Source organism: Pongo pygmaeus, chromosome X (assembly GCF_028885625.2).
Source record: "Pongo pygmaeus isolate AG05252 chromosome X, NHGRI_mPonPyg2-v2.0_pri, whole genome shotgun sequence".
Taxonomy (NCBI): Eukaryota; Metazoa; Chordata; class Mammalia; order Primates; family Hominidae; genus Pongo; species Pongo pygmaeus.
Genome location: NC_072396.2, coordinates 118,911,946 through 118,933,633, shown reverse-complemented (window position 1 = coordinate 118,933,633; position 21,688 = coordinate 118,911,946). Strand labels below are relative to the sequence as shown.

The window sequence follows — 21,688 nt, the reverse complement described above, 5'->3', positions numbered from 1 at the left end:
TTTGATTTAGTAGGCATTGAAAACCCAGTTAAATTCAGACTTAGAGTTCAGTCTTGCCTCTGTGGTGAGTGGATTCAATGTATTTTGTTTTCATAACCTTGGCTACACTGCTTTGAGTCTGTCCCACACACATGTCATTCAGGGCATGGTCTCTGACTTGGATGGATGTTTAAATACATTAAATTTTCTAAAGCTTTTCTATGCTTCTTGAAGTCTGTCCTGTTTACTTAAAGCTCAGCATTAAGACCGGCACTTTTTTAGATTTAAACGCAGAATTAAGAAAACCTTTTACCAGCTGTCTACTCTATGGGGTTCCCTTCCATACTTTCTGGTCCACAAAGTCCTCTTTTTCTGGTCTGCTGGCCAGAAAGAAAAGGTTTCTTCAAAATTTTAGTGCTCATACTATCAAAGATCTCTGACTAGAGTCTTCTCCAGACAAAGCCAGGAGACAAAAAAGGGAGGGAAAACTGTATTTCCCCTACATTTGGGAGACCATAGAGACTCCTTTTGTCCGTTACTCTGGCTGGAAAGATTGGGTTTCCATAAGGATTTAAGCCACTCCTGGGCTACCACCATGCAGATAAATGACTGAGTCCTGCCCCTGGGGCAAAGCTACTAGAGAAAAGAGAGGAAAAAAGAAGGGAACCTCATTCCCATATAGGTTACTTCTCTAAGTTTTGATTTCCCTTTCAATCTGTTTTTGTTTATTTTTCTGAGTCCTCAGGTAGTTGCTTTTGAATTTTTTTACAGAGTTATTGATTGAATACAAAAGAAGAGATAGTCTTTAGTGGGCTTGCTCTATTTTTGTTGGCATCAGAATTCTTATTTAAACTTAATGTTTGAATGTTCCCAGATTTGGTCAGTGGGGCTCTGTTAAGCTGGCTCCTGTGGGGTTTTTTTTTTTTTTTTTTTTTTTTGATGTTTCCATTATTTTGTTCACTTCCTTACTTTTCAGTTCAAAAGGTGTTCCAATCTCATGGTTTTTTTGGTTTTTTTTGGTCTTTTTTTTGTTTTGTTTTGTTTTGTTTTGTTTTTTAGACGGAGTCGTCTTGCTCTGTTGCCCAGGCCAGAGTGCAGTGGTGCGATCTCAGCTCTTGGCTCACTGCAACCTCCGCCTCCCAGGTTCAAGCAATTCTGCCTCAGTCTCCTGAGTAGCTGGGACTACAGGCGCGTGTCAACACGCCCGGCTAATTTTTATATTTTTAATAGAGATGGGGTTTCACCATATTGGCCTGGCTGGTCTCGATCTCCTGTCCTTGTGATCTGCCTGCTTCAGCCTCCCAAAGTGCTGGGATTACAGGCATAAGCCACCGTGCCTGGCCCTCCCAATCTCATGTTGTAATTTTTCTGCCCCATTCCTGAAATTGACTATTTCCCCAAGGAGTTTCTGTTTCTGTTTTCGCTCATTGCTACTCATGTGACACTGCTGCTAGGCCCTCTTAGTGGACAGACTAGGACATAATTCAAAGTATACATATAAATATTACGTTATCTCTCTATCTAGCTAGCTAGCTAACTATCATCTACTACCACTATGAATTTACACGGATATCATGAATATTAGTCCAATGATGTAGAGTTCATTATTTCCTTCCCTCTTTCGAATTTTTAACTACCTTATGCAACAGTGAGAAATCTGGCTTCTATTGTCTTTGGTATGCCTACACACTTATACAATCTCAGAGTACACTAACAATATTGGTGGTGTTATACAATCACTATTGTATAACATCAATAAAAAGCAAACCTACTATTTAGAGTTTATTTATATTTAGATAGAATGTATATTGTACAAATATTGTGTATTAAAGTTATTTGGGTTAGATTTTTTTGTACTTCAGTGTGGTTATGTTATTAATTTCAAATAGAATTAAGTTCTTTGGATTCTGTTTATAATCCGTATCAGTTAATAAGGAAATTCTTTATTTTAAAAAATAAATCCCATTTTGTGGATAGTCTGTAATATATTTAATTAATCTCTCTATATATAGAACTTAGATTGTTTAGAATATTTTGCAATTACAAATAATGCTCATATGAATAATCTCACACATATATATGTTGCTATTATCACACGTTTATCATCCAGTGAACACTTTAGATGTTATTTTTTTGAGTTAAAACATAATTGCTTATGTAGTTTTTTTCAGTGTTGTCAGATTTTCCTCCAAAATGGTTTGTAGCAATTGACATTCCCACCAGCAATATACGAGAGTGCTGATGTCCCTACAGCCTTGCCACAGTGCAATTCAAGCTTGTCATATTTTGCCAATCTGATAGGTTAAAAAATGGTATCGTGGTGTCATTTATTTTGCATTTTCCTTCTAATGATTGAGATTTAAACATATTTTCATGTATTTAAGGACCATATATATAAATGTGTATATATATAATTCAAATATTCACACATTTTATATATATATTTAAAATATATATTTTTGAGAGAGAGAGAGAGAGAGTCTGGCTCTGTCACCTAGGCTGGAGTGTAGTGGCATGAAAACGGCTTACTGTAGCCTCGACCTCCAGGGCTCAAGCCATCCTCCCATCTCAGCCTCCCAAGTAGCTGAGACTACAGGTGCCCGCCACCACCCTTGGCTAATTTTGTTGTTGTTGTTGTAGATACTGGGGTTTCACTATGTTGCCCAGACTGTTCTCAAACTCCTGGGCTCAAGTGATCCACCTGCCTCAGCCTCCCAAAGTGCTGGGATTATAGGTGTGAGCTGCCACACCTGGCCTATAAAATATATTTAAAAAATCACAAATTACCTACTCACATCTTTAGTTCATTTCTTCTATTGAGTGCTGGATTTCCACTTCAGTTATAAAGAATTGTTTATGTATTAGAGATATTAGCCCTTTGCAATATATTTTGCAACTTTTTTCTATGAGTTTGTTATTTGTTTTTGAAGTTTGCTATTGGTGTTTTGCCATGTATTATTGTTATTATTATTATTGTTGTTATGCCAATGATATCAATCATTTGTCTTTTAGGGTTTTTTAAAATTTTTCCTAACAATAGATTTTGCATATTTTTTCCTTAATGTATTCTCTTTTCCTTGCTATTTTAAATGGAGGTTTCTCCGACTGGTTATTTGGGTATATTAATTCTACAGACCTTTCCATGCTAATGTTACATCCTGCTATCTCACTGAATATCTTATTTTTTAATAGTTTTATCCTGATTTTCTTATGGAGTTTGAGATACACTGGAAAAAGAGATGGTTTTACTTGTTCAGTTTTTATAACTCTAATTAATTTATCTTGTCTAACTGTATTGACTAATATCTACAGCAAAGTGTTAAGTGGAAATGGAAACACAAGGCATGCTCATATTTTTCCTGATCTTAGGACAAGTGCTTTTATTGTTTTCCTATGAACTAAGATGCCAGCTGTCTGACAAAGTTATTTATATTTTATCACAGTAAAAAAGTAATATCAATTTCTATATTCTTGAGGGATTTGTAGCAGAAAAGCTATAAATTTTGGCAAATGTTTATTCACTCAGTATCTTTAGAGATAAATCATTACTTTTAAATTAATATTTTTATGTTACTGTTATAAATATAATAATGTATTAATATAATTATCAATATTATGTTTTAGCTTTAATTTTTAATATGTGCTTATTAGTACTAATGTTAATGTTGTATGTTAATATATTTTATGAAAATATTTCCCTATATTGAGCCAACATAGTGTTACTAGAATAATAGTGTGACCACCCAGTTCTTCATGGTGTGTGTATATATACATATATTTTATACTTTAAGTTCTGGGATACATGCGAAGAACATGCAGGTTTGTTACATAGGTATACATGTCCTGTGGTGGTTTCCTGCACCCATCAACCTGTCATCTAGGTTTTAAGCCCTGCATGCATTGGGTTTTGTCTTAATGCTCTCCCTCCTATTGCCCCCCCTACGCCCCAACAGGCCCCGGTGTGTGATGTCCCCCTCCCTGTGTCCATGTGTTCTCATTGTTCAACTCCCACTTATGAGTGAGAATATGTGGTGTTTGGTTTTCTGTTCCTGTGTTACTAGTAACACAATGTTACTAGAATAGTAATAATAGTGTGACCACCCAGTTGGTCGTGGTGTATTATTTTTTAATGTGGAGTTGGATTCTTTTTTATTTCAGTTTTCTTAAGTTATAATTGACAATTAAAATTAGTATACATTTATGGTGTATATTGTGATATTTTGACATATCTATGCGTTGTGAAATGATTAGATCAAGCTAATTAACATATCCACCACCTAACATACATTTTTTTGAGACTGGAACATTTAAGACCTACTGTTAACAATTTCAAGCATGCAATACAATATTATTAACCATTGTCATTATACTGTACAATAATAGATCTCCAGAATTTATTCATCATGTCTAACTGAAACTGTACTCTTTGACCAACAATTCCTATTTCCCTTCCCCACCCCATATCACCCCAGCCTCTGGAAGACACTGTTCTACTCTCTGCTTCTACAACTTTGAGTTTTGTCGATTCACATGACATTGGATTCTGTGTGCTAAGATTTTATAAAGTATTTTTGCATTAATAGTCATAAATGACATTGGTCTATAGTATCCTTTCTTCATACTGTCTTTACCTGGTTTATGTATCAAAGTTATTCTCACTTCATATAAACCTTAGGAAGTTTCACTTTGTTTTCAATGCTCTGAAACAATTTTTGAAGCATTATAACTAGAAGAGCCCAGTGAAACTATTTGAGTCTGGTGGGATTTTTGTGCAAGTTTCCTTGATAACTATTTCTTCTACTGAAATTGGTCTGTTTCCTTTTATATCTCATGGGGTCAATTTTGTTAACCTGGATTCCTCTGATAAATTATCTATTTTTTATGTTTTCCATTGATTTGCATATAAATCTACAAGGTAATCTCGTGATTTACAAAATTTATTTTTTTCTATGATTATATGCCCTCTCATATTATATTGGATATATTTATGCTCTATTCCTTTTTCCTTGTTAAAACTAGCTAGCAATTTTCTATTTTGTGAAAATCTTTTAAAAAGTCAGGAGTGCCCTGGCGCGCTGGCTCACGCCTGTAATCACAGCACTTTGGGAGACTGAGGCAGGTGGATCACTTGAGGTCAGGAGTGGCCTGGCCAACGTGGTGAAACCCCATCTCTACCAAAAACATAAAAAATTAGCCGGGTGTGGCGGTGCACGCCTGTAATCCCAGCTACGCAGGAGGCTGAGGCAGGAGAATCACTTGAACCCAGGAGGCAAAAGTTGCAGTGAGCCGAGATCGTACCACTGCACTCCAGCCTGGGTGACAGAGCGAGACCCCATCTCAAAAAAAAAAAAAAAAGAAAAAGAAAAAAAAAGAAAGAAAAGAAAAAAAAAGCCAGGAGTTTAATTTCTTGATTAGGTATACCATCCTTTTATTCTCTACTGTTCTCTACCCAGTCAATTACTGCTCTTATCTTTATTATTTTTTTTTCTGCTTTGTGCTTTCTTTTGTTTTCTTTTTTGGTCCTTTTTCAAGATTATTTAATGGAAATGTATTCATATACTTTGGTTTTTTACTAATAAATGTAATTGGAATTATGAATGTTCCTCTGTTCACTCCTTTATATGTATCCTATAGATTTTGATAAAGCAGTGTTTATGCTATCATATTTTAAAATAAATTTGGTAATTTCTGTTTGCATTCTTCTTTTCACCCAAGAGCTGTTTAAAATTTATGGTTCCAAGATGATATTAAAGCTTTTGTTGTTAGTACTTTCTAGTATTGTTACACTGTTATCAAAAAGAACTTTTTATAAAATTTCTACTTCAACCTTTTCTTGTGACCTAATATATGATTAAATTTTGGGTACTTCATGTGCACTTAAGAAGGTATACTTTCTATGATAAGAGTGTAAGGTTCAATATACATTCATAAGATATATATTCTTTGTTTTTGGTCCAGTCTTTCTTGTACTGAGTACAGTATATTAAAATCTCCCATTATTCTGTGTTATTGGATGCAGAGATATTCTTAACTGCCATTTCTTTGTTGTTAATTGTGGCTTTCTTTTGTCATTAATAAGCATCTTTCTTTTTTACTCTTACCTTTCTTTTACTTCAAATTTCTTTTGTCAGATATCAAGATCGCAATTTCTGCTTTATTGTTACCATTTGCTTGGTATACTTTCACCTACCCCTTTATTTTTAGCGCTTACTAATCCCTGGGTTGTAAGGGTTACTTTTGTATATGGAATATACTTGGGTCTTTCTTCATATGCCTAATTAAAAATCTTTTATGTTTAATAGAGTGATAGCTTCTTCATTCGAGTTTATGATTATTACTTACTGATATGTTTGATTTCAACTCTGCCATATTATATCATCATAAAATGTTAAGTGTATTATGTTTTCTTTTTTTTTGAAATAGAGTCTCACTCTGTCGCCCAGACTGGAGTGCAGTGGCGTGATCTCAGCTCACTGCAAGCTCTGCCTCCCAGGTTCACACCGTTCTCCTGCCTCAGCCTCCCGAGTAGCTGGGACCACAGGTGCCCACGACCACACCTGGCTATTTTTTTTTTGTATTTTTAGTAGAGACGGTGTTTCACCATGTTAACCAGGATGGTCTGGATCTCCTGACCTCGTGATCTGCCCGCCTCAGCCTCCCAAAGTGCTGATTACAGGCGTGAGCCACCTCACCCAGCCTTGTTTTCTTCTATTTCTTCCTCTATTTGACTGGTTTTGGCTCTTCTACTAATTACATTTCCTTTGGTGTTTAAGAAGGTGTGTATTTTAGTTCCAGTGGTTAACTTTATATTTATAACATGCTTGATGACCCTAGACCCATGTTTTCTTATTAATTCTATTACTTTCTGATTTGCCAGTTTTTTATGGTTATAATTTAATTCTTATCATTCGTTTATAGAAGAATCAACGAAATGATTCTACTCTCCTCTTCCCCTTCCTCTTTCTCTTCCTAATTTTTGGTTGCATTGTTTCCAGATTGTTAGAACAGATAAAACATAATATATATTATATGACATGGTATTTTTCTGCTCTTAAAATACCATTTCTTTTATTTTAGCTCTAAAGTTAAATATATTAAATGTTTATCATCAGTCTTCTTGATGAAATTTTCCCAGTCATCCCTTTGTTAGATGAATCCCATCCACTATTTTATTTTGCTTTATTTTGTAATTTTATTTTATTTTATTTGAGATGGAATCTCCCTCTGTCGCCCAAGCTGGCTTGCAGTGGCTCAATCTTGGCTAACTACAACCTCTGCCTCCTGGGTTCAAGCGATTCTCCTGCCTCCGTCTCCCAAGAAGCTGAGATTACAGGCAGGCAGCACCACACCCAGCTAATTTTTTTGTATTTTTAGTAGATACTGGGTCTCTACTAAAGAAACCCGGTTGGCCAGGCTGGTCTCGAACTCTTGACCACAAGTGATTCGCCCACCTCGGCCTCTCAAAGTGCTGAGATTAAAGGCATGAGCCACCACACCTGGCCTCCACTATTTTATTTTTTAAAAGGGCTTGTGGTACAGAATTCCCTGAATTTTAAAAGACTTAAACTTTTTGTAGCCTTAATGGACAACTTGTCTAGACATAGAATCATATTTCCAAACCGTTTTGTGTATTTAAAAATATTTTTAAATTTATGGCATATATTATATAGAGTAAAATTCACCTTTTAAAACTGTATACTAGAATTTATAGCTCTTCAAATTTATATATATATATATATATATTTGTATAACCATCACAATCAAGATATAGGACAGTTTCATAATAACAAAATAAATGCCTTTTTGAAGTCATCTTCCCACTTTCAGCCATTGAAACTATTGATCTGTTTTCTGTCTGTATAGATTTGCCTTTCAAAGAATGTCCTATAAATAGTTGTGTTTTGATAGTATTGTTTCACTATTGCTTTGGCTTTGTTTTGTCTTTTTTTTTTTTTTTTTTTTAACGCTCTTGCTCTTGTAAATTTTTCCCTCTTTGCTTTGGAAACCCTGAGGATTTTTTCTTTATATTGAAAATCCAGTGTCTCAGATTTATCTCAGAGTTCATTGTTTCAGGTCAATTTTCTAGCACTGGGTTGAACCTATCAATATGTAGAGTCAGACTCTCTTTTATATCTGGAAGACATTCTTGGATTATAGTTTTAAATATTAATTCTGTTTTACTATTTGTTCCTTTTCAAGGGTTCTCATACATACATTTGATCATTTTTGCTGATATTCTATTTCAACCACACTCTTTCTGATGTATTTTACTTCTTTCTTTGTCTCATCTTCATTCTCTTTGTTAATCTGTTTTTCTTCTATACTCCTTATTAAATTTCATAGGAATCAATTCTTTGTTGGGTGCTTTTTATGTTCATTCCTGATATGATGTATTTTTCTTCTATTTTATTTGTCCTGAATTCAGTTAATTTTCCTTCATGTTGTCCTATTTTTTTGACCATTTCTATTCTTAGTTATTAGATTACTACTTCAAAGTACATTTTTTAATACCTTAACATGCTTGTTTGCAGATTTTTTTTGAAGTGTTTTGCTAGCATATTCTTCTGCTTGATCATTCTTTATTGGAGGGAATGTTCATCAAATGCCTTCTTTCTATTCTCATATTCTGATTTTTTTCTATAGTAGCTTAGTATAGATGAAGATTGGTTGCATCTCAGAATTTCTATGAACATGACTGACAGTTTGTAGGTAGCTTCCAAAATTCCAAGCTCAAGAGCATCCTCTTTTCTTTGTGTATCAAAGTATGGTTTCTTTACTGGAGGGCCTTTGGGGGATAGTGGGAGACAGTAGAGGGAGGGGTGATGAGTCCTAATATTTTGACATTTTCTGTATTGTAAGATGATAAATTTCCCCCTCTTGCTTCTTTTTCCTTTCACTGTGCTTTTTTTTTCTTTCAAGTCACCTCTTGCTTCCTTTTTTACCTTTTTCCACCTCCAAAGAGTGAATTTTCCAAGGCTGCTTTCTTGAGTCTTATGCATACTTTTCAGTACCTTATCTGAAGGCTGACCTTCTAGAGAAACTTTTCAGTATTTTCATACTTGGGGTAGACTTACTTGCTTGTGGTGATTTTTTTTTTAAATTTTTTTATGGGGTATTGCTCTGTCGCCCAAGCTGGAGTGCAGTGGTGTGATCTCGAGTTGCTGCAACCTCTGCCTCCCAGGTTCAAGCAATTCTCCTGCCTCAGCCTCCCGAGTAGCTGGGATTACAGGCGCCCACTACCATGCCCGGCTAATTTTTTTGTATTTTCAGTAGAGACTGGGTTTCACCATGTTGGCCAGGCTGGTTTCAAGTTCCTGACCTCAAGTGATCCGCCAGCCTGGGCCTCCCAAAGTGCTAGGATTACAGGCGTGAGTAACTGCGCCCGGCCACTTGTGGTGATTTTAGATCAGTCTTAGGCTTCCTAATAGGTTTCCTCTAGTTTATTTCATGCTATCTTTCCTGGGCTACTCTTCTTCTATGCAACAGCATGGGGTAGAAGTCTAATAGATAGTTCAATGTTATTTCCCATTTGTTTTTCTACTTACAGGTAATTTGAAATTTGAATGTTCTCCACACTTAATGGTGGTATTGTGTAGTTTTATTTGTTTTTTATATGGTTCTTTGTTTATTTGGGCAGGGGAATAGATATGTTAAGAGACTTGGATTTATGCTAATATCATTATTTGGCCACTCACATTTTTTTAAAGGGAGAAGCTGGCAAAACAGACACCACAGAACACAGTATACCTTCTAAATCATAGTTTCACTTCATTCCAGTAATCTTTTCATAATTTTGGAGCAATAGAGTGGTAAAATGCCCACTGAGCAGATAAAATGCTGGTGCTTTAAGGCTAATGCATCATTGAAACTCGATGAGGAATAAGAAAAGCATATATTCTGAGAACACTTTATGAAATGCCTATTAAGATAATCTACTATTGCCATAGGTATAGAACAGGCTACTTAATTTTTACATTTCATCAGAGATTATTTTCTAGATGCATTTATTTTCTTTTAGGATTCAACAATTAGATACACTTTCAATATTATTTCTTCTAGTCTAATTCCATTATACACTCCAGGCAACTGGAAGTCTATTTTACTCCTTTGTGAGATAAGCATATTAACAATTAAATTCAAACTGGGCTCTCCAACTTCCTAGTAAAGATACTTTGTAGAATTGTATAAACGATTTGATTGTTCATCATAAATATTAGCTAGAAACAAAACCTTAGGTTAAAATGAACAGAATGAAGGGATGGAAGAAAATCAAAAGAAAAATTAAAAACCTCTTTAAAATCAATATATTGAAACTTTCAATGCCTGAATTTTTAAAGTGATGATATGAACTTACACTTATATACTTAGTAATTATTTTTGCTATCTCTTGTCTCTTTGTAATAACACAAATTACAGACTCCATGAACAAGAAGAATAGCTATTATTGAGTGCCTGTTTTGTGTCAACCACTTAGTCTGGCAGCTTTAAAAAGGATTTCTTAAAATATATTTATTAAAGAGGATGAGCCAGTTTTTCCTTCTTTGTATCAGAGATGGTAGTAGGTATGTGTACTGCCCAGAACACAGGGGTTGAAAGATGTTTCTGTTACTGTCTCATTCAGTACATTGTAAGGCAACTAACTGTTCATTCATTGTTTACAAAGACACTAAGCAAGAGAGCATCTACATATGATTTTAATTTATTATAAAATGTCTGCTTTGCTTTTGGAAGACTGTTACTGATTTGTTTAATAAATATGATACATACATCCAACTCCTTCTGTCACACAATTTGCTTTTTTCTTTTTTCGAATGTTACAAGTAAAATAATTAACTTTATGAGTGTTTACTATGACACAAATTTATGGCATTATACGAGATTGAAAAGTGAATAAAATTGTACTTACCATAAAGGATTGCCAGGAGAGACAGGGGCATGACAAGTAGTCCCACTAGCATATCAGCAATGGCTAGGGACATTAAGAAGTAATTGGTGGCATTGTGCAGTTTCTTTTCCATGCTTACTGCCATGATCACAAGGATGTTGCCACCTATTGTCATGATTATTATGACGACGATTGAAAGTGCTGGCCAGTTTTGTACCCCGTCTGGGAATTTGAAGCGTCCACCATCGGAGGTATTGAAAATGTCAGTTACTATAGCTGCTACTGGGCTCACAGAAATATCGCATTGCCAAACCAATAGGCCAATTAGGTGCACACTGAAAATTAAGAAAAAGAAAAAACAATCAGGTACATATTATATTACTTATACACAGTATGTTGCTCATGCAAAACAACTGCTTCTTCATGGATCATTGTCATCATTATCGTCATCAGCATCATTGTCATCATCATTATTTCTACTCTCTTAATTAAATCTCAGTATTTCTTCTTTCTCTCCAAAAATCACCAACTTTTATTGAGTGATTATTATGAGTTAGGCACTTAGTTTGCTGAAACATATATGTATAATCTCATTCGATCTTATTAAACAACCTCATGATGTCAGTTCTAATTTATATCCATCATGTAGATGAGAAGACTGAGTAAAGTTCAGAAAGGGTAAGTAACTTTTTCAAGCCCAAACAGCCAGTAAGTGGCGGGGCCAGGGTCCATACTCAGGTCCCACTGATTTCAAAGTCTATGTTTTAAACTTTCACTGCGATCTGAAACCACAGTATTGCTTGATTTGCTGTAATAGTCTATTCTTTATGTTTTTAAAATACTGATTCCTTTAGATGTGTTTTGAGACAGCTGATAACAGAATGAAGGGGGATTTTCTTAAAGGATCCATGACCCTAACAAGGAAACTGGAAGTTGCATTCTCTTGATCCAAGGCTAAGAAGGAATTAAGTTGCCATCAGACCAACTTCCGGCAAGCGTCTGGAAGAGGTAGAGTGGGTTTTGACAAGAGTACCCATTCATTTCTTTTTAGAAGCTTTTCTTACCTTCTCACATTTGCAAAGTGCCATTATGCTGGTTCAATTGTTTCTTAACGTTTTGTGCCATAAACTTTCCTTCTACCTGCCACTCTCCATATTTCTGTCTTGTCTTATATTTTGTGGGCCTTGTTCTAGGCTAGATTTGTGGTGATGATTAATGCCTATGGATTTGTTACTTTTCATGCACTGGAACTAAATCTCTTAAGTCATTTAAAATGTACATTTCTCATGATGGTCCTTCGGTAGATTCTACCAGTAGGAATTTCAGGCCAGGTGGCAGGCTATTGCCAGAGATGGATGTGGTTGTCATTTGCACATTCTAAATTAATATCCCCCTATGGCGACATGAGATTTATTCGAGTTATGTACATAAGTATTCTCTCAAAGTGTAAACTCCTAAAATGTCTAATAAAGCTACACATTTTTTCCTTCATAAAATAGACAAGAGAGCCAAGCATGTTCAATATTTCCTGCTTAAAACTAAGAAATATTACCTGTGAATGACTGATTTATGTTTATTCCATGTGTAGTAATAGTTATTTAATTAATGTTAAACAGTAACATGAGGATACATTTCCTATATGTAGTGGTTGTTCAACCTTGATATTATTTATAGAGGAGAAAATTGCCTCTGGTCGCACAATATATGCTACATAATTTTCTATGCAAGATAGTTGAAGGATGATTCTTTCTGAAATTAGGGAGATGGAACACATGACATAACATTCAGAGTCTATGTGTTCTCCATATTATGTATTTTTATGTCATTATCCCAGTCACTTGTTCTTTGAACTGAAGATAGTATCTCCAGGCAGGGATAATATATGTGTGATTTAATGGACTCATTGCTCACTATCATTATCAGAGAAATCATAATTCTTATCAAATGATGAGAAGTAATCAGTAAATTCTTCCAAATGTATTATTTTCCAAGTACATACAAAACAGGCAAAAATAATACAGGGTTCCAAAATCTATATCATAATTAATCTGTGATTAATATGAGTAAAAATTAGTAAAATAAAGGACCAAATAAACAGAAGCAAGTTATTTGTTCTCAGCTTTGATTACTCTGTCACTGTATTTATTGAATGTGGCATGTGGCCAATGTCCTGGCTATCTGACTTCAGTAATTTTTGACCAGTCACTTAACCTATCAGAACATCAACTTCATCTGTACAAGGACATTCTCCAACATATGGTTGTTGTGAAAATTAAATGATATATGTCAAACTTTAATACCTGTGTCATAAGAGGCCCTCAGTAGATGCTGGAGGTACCTTCTGTCTGCTTTGTAGTTAAACAAAAGTATTTTATGTTTGCTATATCCCAACTCATGTATTTCAAAATTTGCCAGGATAATTTAAGTCTCAATTTTATTTCGAGATGATGTCTATGTGTGAAGAACTGGACTCAGAAAAGTAATCTTAAATCCAGTACGTTTTCCAGAGTCCTTTCTGGCCTAGCTGATAAAAAACTTGTCCAGCTGGCATTTTAAAAAACAATGTTCTGTTTTAAGTTAGCTAATGATCATCTCAAGTAGTCCCACAAGAATTTATCTCAAATACTAAACTGCGTCTTCAGTTGTTGATTGCAGAATGACAAATACATTTATCCTTAAACCTACAGAATAAGGTCTTGGGGAATATGCAGTCTGCCTCAAATGTTCTAAGTAAATTGTGAAAACATCGAAATTCCTTCATATGTCTCTAAAAATGGTAGAGGAGTACAGGACAAATTATACATAACAAAAACATACACAAAGAAAATTATGTCAAATTATGAATTTTATAATTTGAGTATCTTTGAGTTTGGACTGTTTCAAGTAGTTATCTGGCCTATCCCTACTGGTCAGAAATTTTTTTTTAATTAAAGAATCTGTGAGACAAATACTGAATTATTGAAGGAAGGAGTCTTGTCAGATGTAAACATATCTGTTGTGAATTACAAAATAAGGTAATGGTGTTAGGATAAATCTTGATAAAGTATTTACTTCACTTTCCTGGTTTCAATTAAATTCAGTTTAATAAATTTTTATTGAGCACTACTTATAGACAAGATTTTATGATTTTTATTAAAGTTTAATCCTTTATTCTTCCGTTTTGTAATGAAGAATTGGCTGTATTATAATTAAATCTAATTTTTAATACTTAACATGCTCAGTGAAATTCTAAAGTCCTTTTACAAAAGAGGAGTAATTTAGGTCTTGCTCTTAAAGTTTATCTTAATCGTTTTTAAGCTCATAGGAATCTCATAAAATATGTACACAAAAGTCATAATTTCTCTCTGAAATGCATGTAATTTACTCATTGCTACTAAAGTTTTAATGAAAATATAATTTTACATTCTTAGTATATAAACAAAATGATAATTTAATTTAAAAAGTTGAATATATTTAAAATCTACTGAGTTTTTCTATGACCTAGGACAATGGGCATTGTTAGAAGACAGGAATGCTTCCTTGTTTCTCTCAATAGAATTTAAAAAAATTGTATATGAATTCTTTAATTAATTTCATAGCAGAATAATTTGGTGCCCTTTACAGCAGTCCTACACTTTGGTATATGGGCCAATGGCTATATACTAACTTGGCACAGGCTCACGGAGTAGGAACACTTGTCCTTTCATTTTCCCATACCCAACTCTTCTTTTCGCTTCTTTATTACTGTCCTTCACTGTTTTCTTTCCCAGATGTCTGCTGTAGTTCTCTTGGACTCCTCCGTACTTGAAACTATCATCACAACAATGACACTCAAGATGGGCCACGGTGATGCACATTGCAGAGGATCCAATGTTGCTGAACTTTATATCTCCACCACACTGTAAACTTTTTCCTGGGTGAGCTCTTTTACAAGAATCATAAAGGAGACTACCTAGGATCAAGGAGATTTGGGGTTTCTCAACTATACCGATCAGAGTTTCCATAACTTTAGATCTTTTTTTTCAATGCTCCGTTCCTCAAAAAGCAGGTTTGGAAGAAACCACTCCAACATTTTACTATGTAAAAAGAAGGTATACCTGGATTAGATCAAATTTAGAATTGCTTATTATTTGAATCTCCTGTATTTTTACCTACACCCTTTATGTTGTATATTATTGGCTGCAACTGGGTCACTGCATCAAGACTTCTGAGGATGACATTGGTTTTTCCCATCCAGCTATATCGCCAAGTCCTACCCCCTAACTTTCGACCTTTTCTTTTCCTACCTCAACTATTCTCCACAAAACCAGAGGTATTTCATTCTCTTAACTGTTCAGTTCATGCAAGAAGGAAAAAGAAAGAAACTTTTTCCTTTTTAAGTTTTACACATGGAAAAAGTAGCCATGAACATTGAGATTATTTGAAGCTAGGGCATTATCACCATATTACTTGTTTAAGTACATGAGCTCGAGTGCTTAATTAGAGTCCAAATTATTTTTTCCCATTAATTATTTTTGAATAGGAAACACCCATAATATTAGTCTTTTGGGATGCAAGCCATTTATGCAGATTTAGGCAAACATAGCTGATCATATAGAAGCATTTTTTAACATGTTGAGCAAGCTACCAAGCAAAGTCATCTTTTTACTAAAATAATAAGTAGTAACATCCTTACAGGAATGAATGCACCGCGTTCCTCAGGTTCACCATGATTGCTTCAGTCTTAAGCAACCAAAGTTTAAAATTGAGAAGAGGAAATTAACAGGTTAGGTTCGTCATATCATCCTTGCTGGGGAGAGAAAAAGAAGAAAGAGAAAATTAGTTAAACGTCCAAATAATTTGCATAGTAACCAATTAAATAAACTTAAATGCACTTAATGGTGATAAGAAACAGTTATTAATTCAGCAAACAGGTAAGCATGTTATCCTGTGTAAGTGATAAAATATGGCAAAGAGAGCAGATTTTTCAATTATTTATCATCACAGTTTTTAAAAATTTCCTGTATATATTTTATTTATACATGGTTTATACCAAATTTCCCCCTCTTGGAGTACACATGGCTTCAAATAAATGTTTTGAAAAAGAAATTAAGAATATATTCTTCTAGTTTGCAAACCATTGGGAGAAAATATGTGATCTAATAATTAAATAGCATATCTAAAATAAAAAGGTTTCATCTTATAGCAACATGGAAAACCAAAGCAAATTTTACGCATTCTATAAACTGAACACATTTTATACATTTCTAGTTTTAACTGCTTCAAAGTGAAGAAACCTGCAATTACATAGTTCTCTTTATACTTTTGCATTAACCAACAACATTCTCCAGAGGGCAGCAACAGGTTTATACTAAATAAATGAATTGATTAAATTTACTATATTAAATATAGCAACCACTCTAGTACTGATCAGTTAGTAGCCAACAGATGATATATTACAGAAAGAGCACATGGTATAATATAGAAAATTACAAACTAAAGGTTAGTTGCACCAGATGATTGAACCAAAAATCTTTAGTTTCTTTTGTGGATTAAGAAGTAACAATACATCTTCTAAAGTACTAGGCAGAAAACATAGAAATCAAACAACTTTTCAAAGAATTTCGGAGTGAATACCTTTTATTTCTGTAGGTTATTTTTTAAAGAGTTATTTGCTGCATCAAACCCAAACAAATATTTACCTAGTGGATTATTCATCATTTAGCACTAACTATATTTGGTATGTTACAGTGTTGGCCAAAAGTAAACTGGATGCAAATTTACTAAGAACCTCTCTCCTGCATTTTCTATTTAGGATTTTGATTATACTCTCTACCCACACCAAACATCTAACTGTATTCTTTTCTGATATTACAAAGCTATTTAAGAGTCAAGATCATGACACTTAAATTCACATGCACTGGGTTATCTATCAACGAGAATAATTTAGGGGTATGTGTGTGAATGTGAGAGACAGAGGGTGAGAAAGACAGATAATTGAATAGCTTGAGAACATGGAGTAACACTGAAAGATCATCTGTTTTGTCTAGTTTACAAATATCTAAAAGAAATATGATCATGAAAATCTGTCTTGATAAGCTTTCTTTAGTGTGCTTCTAGCTCCTTCTAGAAATTTGGAAGTAAAATTTAGCCAGAAGAAATCACATCTCCCTATGTTTCCCATCTCATTTAATAGCACTATCCTTATCACTCAAGATACATAGTTAATATTTTCTCCCTTCTTCATCCCTTAGCTCTCATTTATCAGTTCTATCAGTGCTACCTACACAAAAATCAATCTCAAAACCATCCCCTTACTACAGTAATACTTAAAATGTGGGCTTCCAATATCTAGGAACTCAAAATATTCTGTGAGAGAGAGAGAGATATATATCACCCTGACCATTAGTCAGGCCAATTCTGTCCCATAAATTTTACCAGACAACACAGACATCTCTTTCTCTGGGAGGTCTGAAAATAAGTGACAGAAAAAATGGTAAGGGAAACCAAAAGGTCCCATCCTGCTTCTTAGCCCTCAATAAGTATCAAACTTTTTCCTTTTTCCTTATGCTAAAAGTATTAAAATGATTTTCAATATTTATTTTTATGTATCCAAATATTAGTATAATTTTTAAAGGTTCAAAGATAGAGTAAAATATGCTGTGCTCCAATAGAGTATAACAAAACAAGCTGATACAATAATCATCTCATGAAGCACTTTGTTAGCCACATTTTTAGCTATGGATGAATTCCATTACTGTTACTCAAAATATTATATTCCTTTAAAAATTAGCCAGCTTTGTTATGCTTTTTTACATGTATATTCCTGAGAAATATAAGCAGAAAGATTAAACATCAAATATTTATTTTTCTAGGTTCCAATTTTATTGAGAAGAATGAGTAATAATCACAAAAAAGTTATGTATATATATTTCCAATTTCTTAACAAAAATGACTTGTAGGCAAAATCATGTCTCCTCATGCTGTTAAAATTTGCATGAACACTGACTAGACATGATAGAAAATACCTGTGAACTGGTGGTAAGAGTTTAGGAACATGGTGTGATGGGAATAAATTATATGAATTATGTAAAGTAAATTATGTTATCTTGCATGTTTCCCCAAATGGCCAGGCCACTGTGATGATGATATTTTGCAATAAGAAATGTTCTGTGAGTAATTCTACTAAAAGGGAAAGTGATGCAAAACTTCTTAAGTCTTGGATAAGATCAATCAATAAAAGAAACTGAAAAACATAGCGAAACAACTCTAATGAAACTTTCTGATCTGCATATATGGAACTTTCTGATCTGCATATATGGAACTTTCTGATCTGTGTAATGGAACTTTTAAAGTTGCGTGAACACAAAAGAGTGCTTATAAATTCAAGTTTTCAAATTTGTGAAGGCTTGTGTTTTGTAAAATTTTTTAAAAATCATTTGTGAGATAACTGATGGAACAATTGACTAATTTTTAATGAGATTTTATAATATTTGCCTTGAAACTAGGTTTGATAATTTAATAAGTGTTATAATTTCTAATTATAATTACATTACCAATATAATTTATAATTATAATTATATTAGTAATATAATTATAATTACAACCAACTTATGTAATATTTGTGTGTTTATGTGTTACTTTGTGTAGTCATACATATTTATAATTTCGTGTCCAGAAAAAGATTGATTAACTTAAAACCAATTAGCTGTCTCAAGTATGAAGAGAAAAATCACAGATTAAATCATAGAAATAAGGTCAGGATCACTAATCACTAAATACACACTCAGACCAATCTCTCAATCCTTTCTACAGTATAAATCACAGACCTTTTCATGCCTTCTCTAAAGCACTGTAAAATCTTCAGACATCAATAACAGTAACTACAGTTGCTAAGACAAATGGGGGAGAAACATTAGTTTTCACATAATTTTCAATAGTACGATTTTACACAAGATATTGCAGAATAACCTCAATTAATGTGAAAATTTAATTAAGTATGAATCCATGCCATGAGTATTATATTTAATTCATGCCTATGAAATCTATGCTTATATGGCTATATGCCATGTGTCATACAGCATATGTCATCCAAAATAGTGTGAACACTCCAAAACAACTGAACCAAAATCGAATCTCCAGTGGACATTTGGAAATAAATTGCAAACTATCAGAATCCGTATCACTCACAGAAATACTTAGAAGTCATCATCAATTATCATCTTGGAAGCAAAAGTAATTTAAAAAAATAAGTTAAAAACTATGGGACAGAGCAAGACGCCATCTCTGCAAAAAAAAATCAGCCCCATGTGATGGTGTGGGCCTGTAGTCCCAGCTACTGTTGGGTGGGCTTGGGGACTGAGGTGGGAGGATGGCTTGACGCCAGGAGGTGGTGGCAGCAGTGAGCCGTGATCTCACCACTGCACTCCAGTCTGGGTGACACAGTGAGACCCTGTCTCAAAAAATATTAACAAAATCAAAGAAAACAAAAAACTGTGGGGCACAAAGGCTGGCACGAACAAGGCTTTTTCAAGGTGTTGTATTAATACTAAAGGCAAATTTTTGAGCAGAAGAGCCATATAGACGTACTTTCCATGTAACATCCACAATCCTTAGCCAAGTCCTGGGTACAAAGTAATTGGCTGATTGATGGGAAGGTAGGAGATTTAAGGTGTGAAGTCAAAAGATACTATCTAAGAATAAAGGAAGAGCTGTGGTTTTGCCCAAATTGTGCTTGGAGAGGATAGAAGCTTACAACTTTATTGAAAACCCTTGCCTTGCATCCTCTAAAGCTAACCATTTATAATTCATTTTTACCATTACCTTTTCCACCCTTTGGCACTGAAGAAAGATTGGTCGTGTTTCAATCACGTTTTCTGTTCTCACACTACTTTTTACTCTTTCTTTCCCAGACCTGGTTGAACATAATATTGATGAGTCTTAAAAAAAAAAAAATGCCAGCATTTCTACTCATGTTTTAACAAAAATTGGAGAGTCTAGATTCACCCATGAAAAGATATAGTTTACACTAGATTTCTGGAAGTTCTATTAGCACATTATAATGACGCAGCATATTTTCTGTCAAACTGAAAGACTAAATTTCACACTAAATTTTTTTAAATTGTAGAATAGGCCACGTGTGATGGCTCACGCCTGTAATCCCAGCACTTTGGGAGGCCGGAGTGGGTGGATTGCTTGAGCTCAGGAGTTCAAGACCAGCCTGGACAAAATGGCAAAACCCCATGTCTACAAAAAATACAAAAAATTAGCCAGATGTGATGGCGTGTGCCTCTGGTCCCAGCTACTTCAGAGACTGAGGTGGGAGGATCCCTTGAACTCAGGTGGTCGAGGCTACAGTGAGCCCTGATTACATCACTCTACTCCAGCTAGGGCAACAGACCCTGCCTCAAAAAAAAAGAAATTGTAGAATATAGTCAACTAGATCACTTCTGTCTCACTTTTTATAACAAAGCATTTAAAAATTGAATAAATAATAATACCTATAGAAGTTTGATTTTTATCAATTTTCAGTATTCAGAAATTATGACTCATAATTCAAATATTATCCCTCTAGTTATTATACCCACTGAGCTTTTAGCAGATGTCTAAATCAAAAATGAATTAGCCATAAATGTTCAGATTAGTCCTGGGAAGATTATATTAATGTGGCACAGATTTACAATAATTTTGGGGGAACTCATTTAATTCAAAAATTATCCTTAGGACTAATGAACGTTGTAGGAAGTTTTCCTTTCAACTTCAAATGTACTCTAGCGATTTTCTAATAAATCATACATTTGTCATACTAAAAACTCACCTTTCTAACTATAGTCAAATCAGATAATTTTTATTATTTTGATAGAAAGTTTTTCAGTTACTATCATCAATGAAATTAAAGACTACTCTTCCACCAGTGATTATTCAATTTGAGTGCAAGTCTAGGCTCATTACTTTTATTCCCTCTCCTCCAAGATAATGTTAAGTGGTTATTTAAACAGATTTACCTGTTCCTCCTATGCTTGGAATTCAAATGGAAAAAAAATTTTTTTCTCCTCATTTGTATTTACTGAATACCTCTGCTTGTGTTTGACATGTTCCATGAGCGTGATTATTGTTAAATTATGTGCGAATTCACACAACAGTTAACTCAAAATCTACAGCATATAAAATTATGTTTTTTCACAGCTAGACCTATTCCATTTACATAAAATAATACTTTAAAAACATGCACTTCCCAATTGACAGACTTAAAGTAGCTATTGCAAATCACTCTATGACGGTAGTAACAGACACGGAGAGAATTTGCCTTAGTGGGCAGAATGCCCAGCAATTTGAAACTGCTTTCTCCACAGGTGGTAGCAGAACTATCTGGGAATTATCTCAGTGTTAGTATGCACATAGCACAATAAACTGAAGGTTTTCAAAGAGCGGAGCTAATGGAGCAAACCATATGCTAAATCTCTGTGTTGGAGACCAACTCCAACCGATCTGCAGGACCAAAAGCTGTATAATAGTAGTTTCATATATTCAAATATTTATCGATTGCTTATTACGTGCCAGGCACTATGCCAGATGCTGGGCATGTAGTAGTAAACAAGGTAGACAAGACCCCTGCTCCAATGGAGCTTGCATTCTAGCTGGAGATACAGAAAATAAACATTTAAACAAAGATGTAGGATAATTTCAAATAGTGATAATTGCTATGAATAAAATGAAATTGCATCATGAGATAAAGAGTAATTAGGGGAAATACATTAGATGGATCCATGTACATAGCCATAGCTTGAGGTTAGATATCTTTTAAATATTGTAATATACAAATAATATTTGCCAGCATTTGCCAGCTACTCTCCATCACAATATAAA

At 34.1% G+C, this 21,688-nt stretch overlaps 1 protein-coding gene across 3 annotated transcripts in view; it reads right to left on the bottom strand.

Moving 5' to 3' along the window:
• HTR2C (5-hydroxytryptamine receptor 2C) overlaps nt 1-21,688 on the bottom strand; it is a 300,907-nt gene that overhangs the window by 152,678 nt on the left and 126,541 nt on the right. For 2 of the 3 annotated variants that reach the window (XM_054472902.1, XM_054472904.1), the window contains exons 3-4: nt 15,519-15,632; nt 10,886-11,199 (exon numbers count right to left, since the gene is read on the bottom strand). In XM_054472902.1, the coding sequence (XP_054328877.1) occupies nt 10,886-11,199; nt 15,519-15,553 (349 nt within the window). In that variant the 5' untranslated portion in view covers nt 15,554-15,632. Of the gene's footprint in view, nt 1-10,885; nt 11,200-15,518; nt 15,633-19,645; nt 19,737-21,688 lie in introns of all 3 variants that reach the window. The other variant, XM_054472903.1, reaches the window with a different exon arrangement.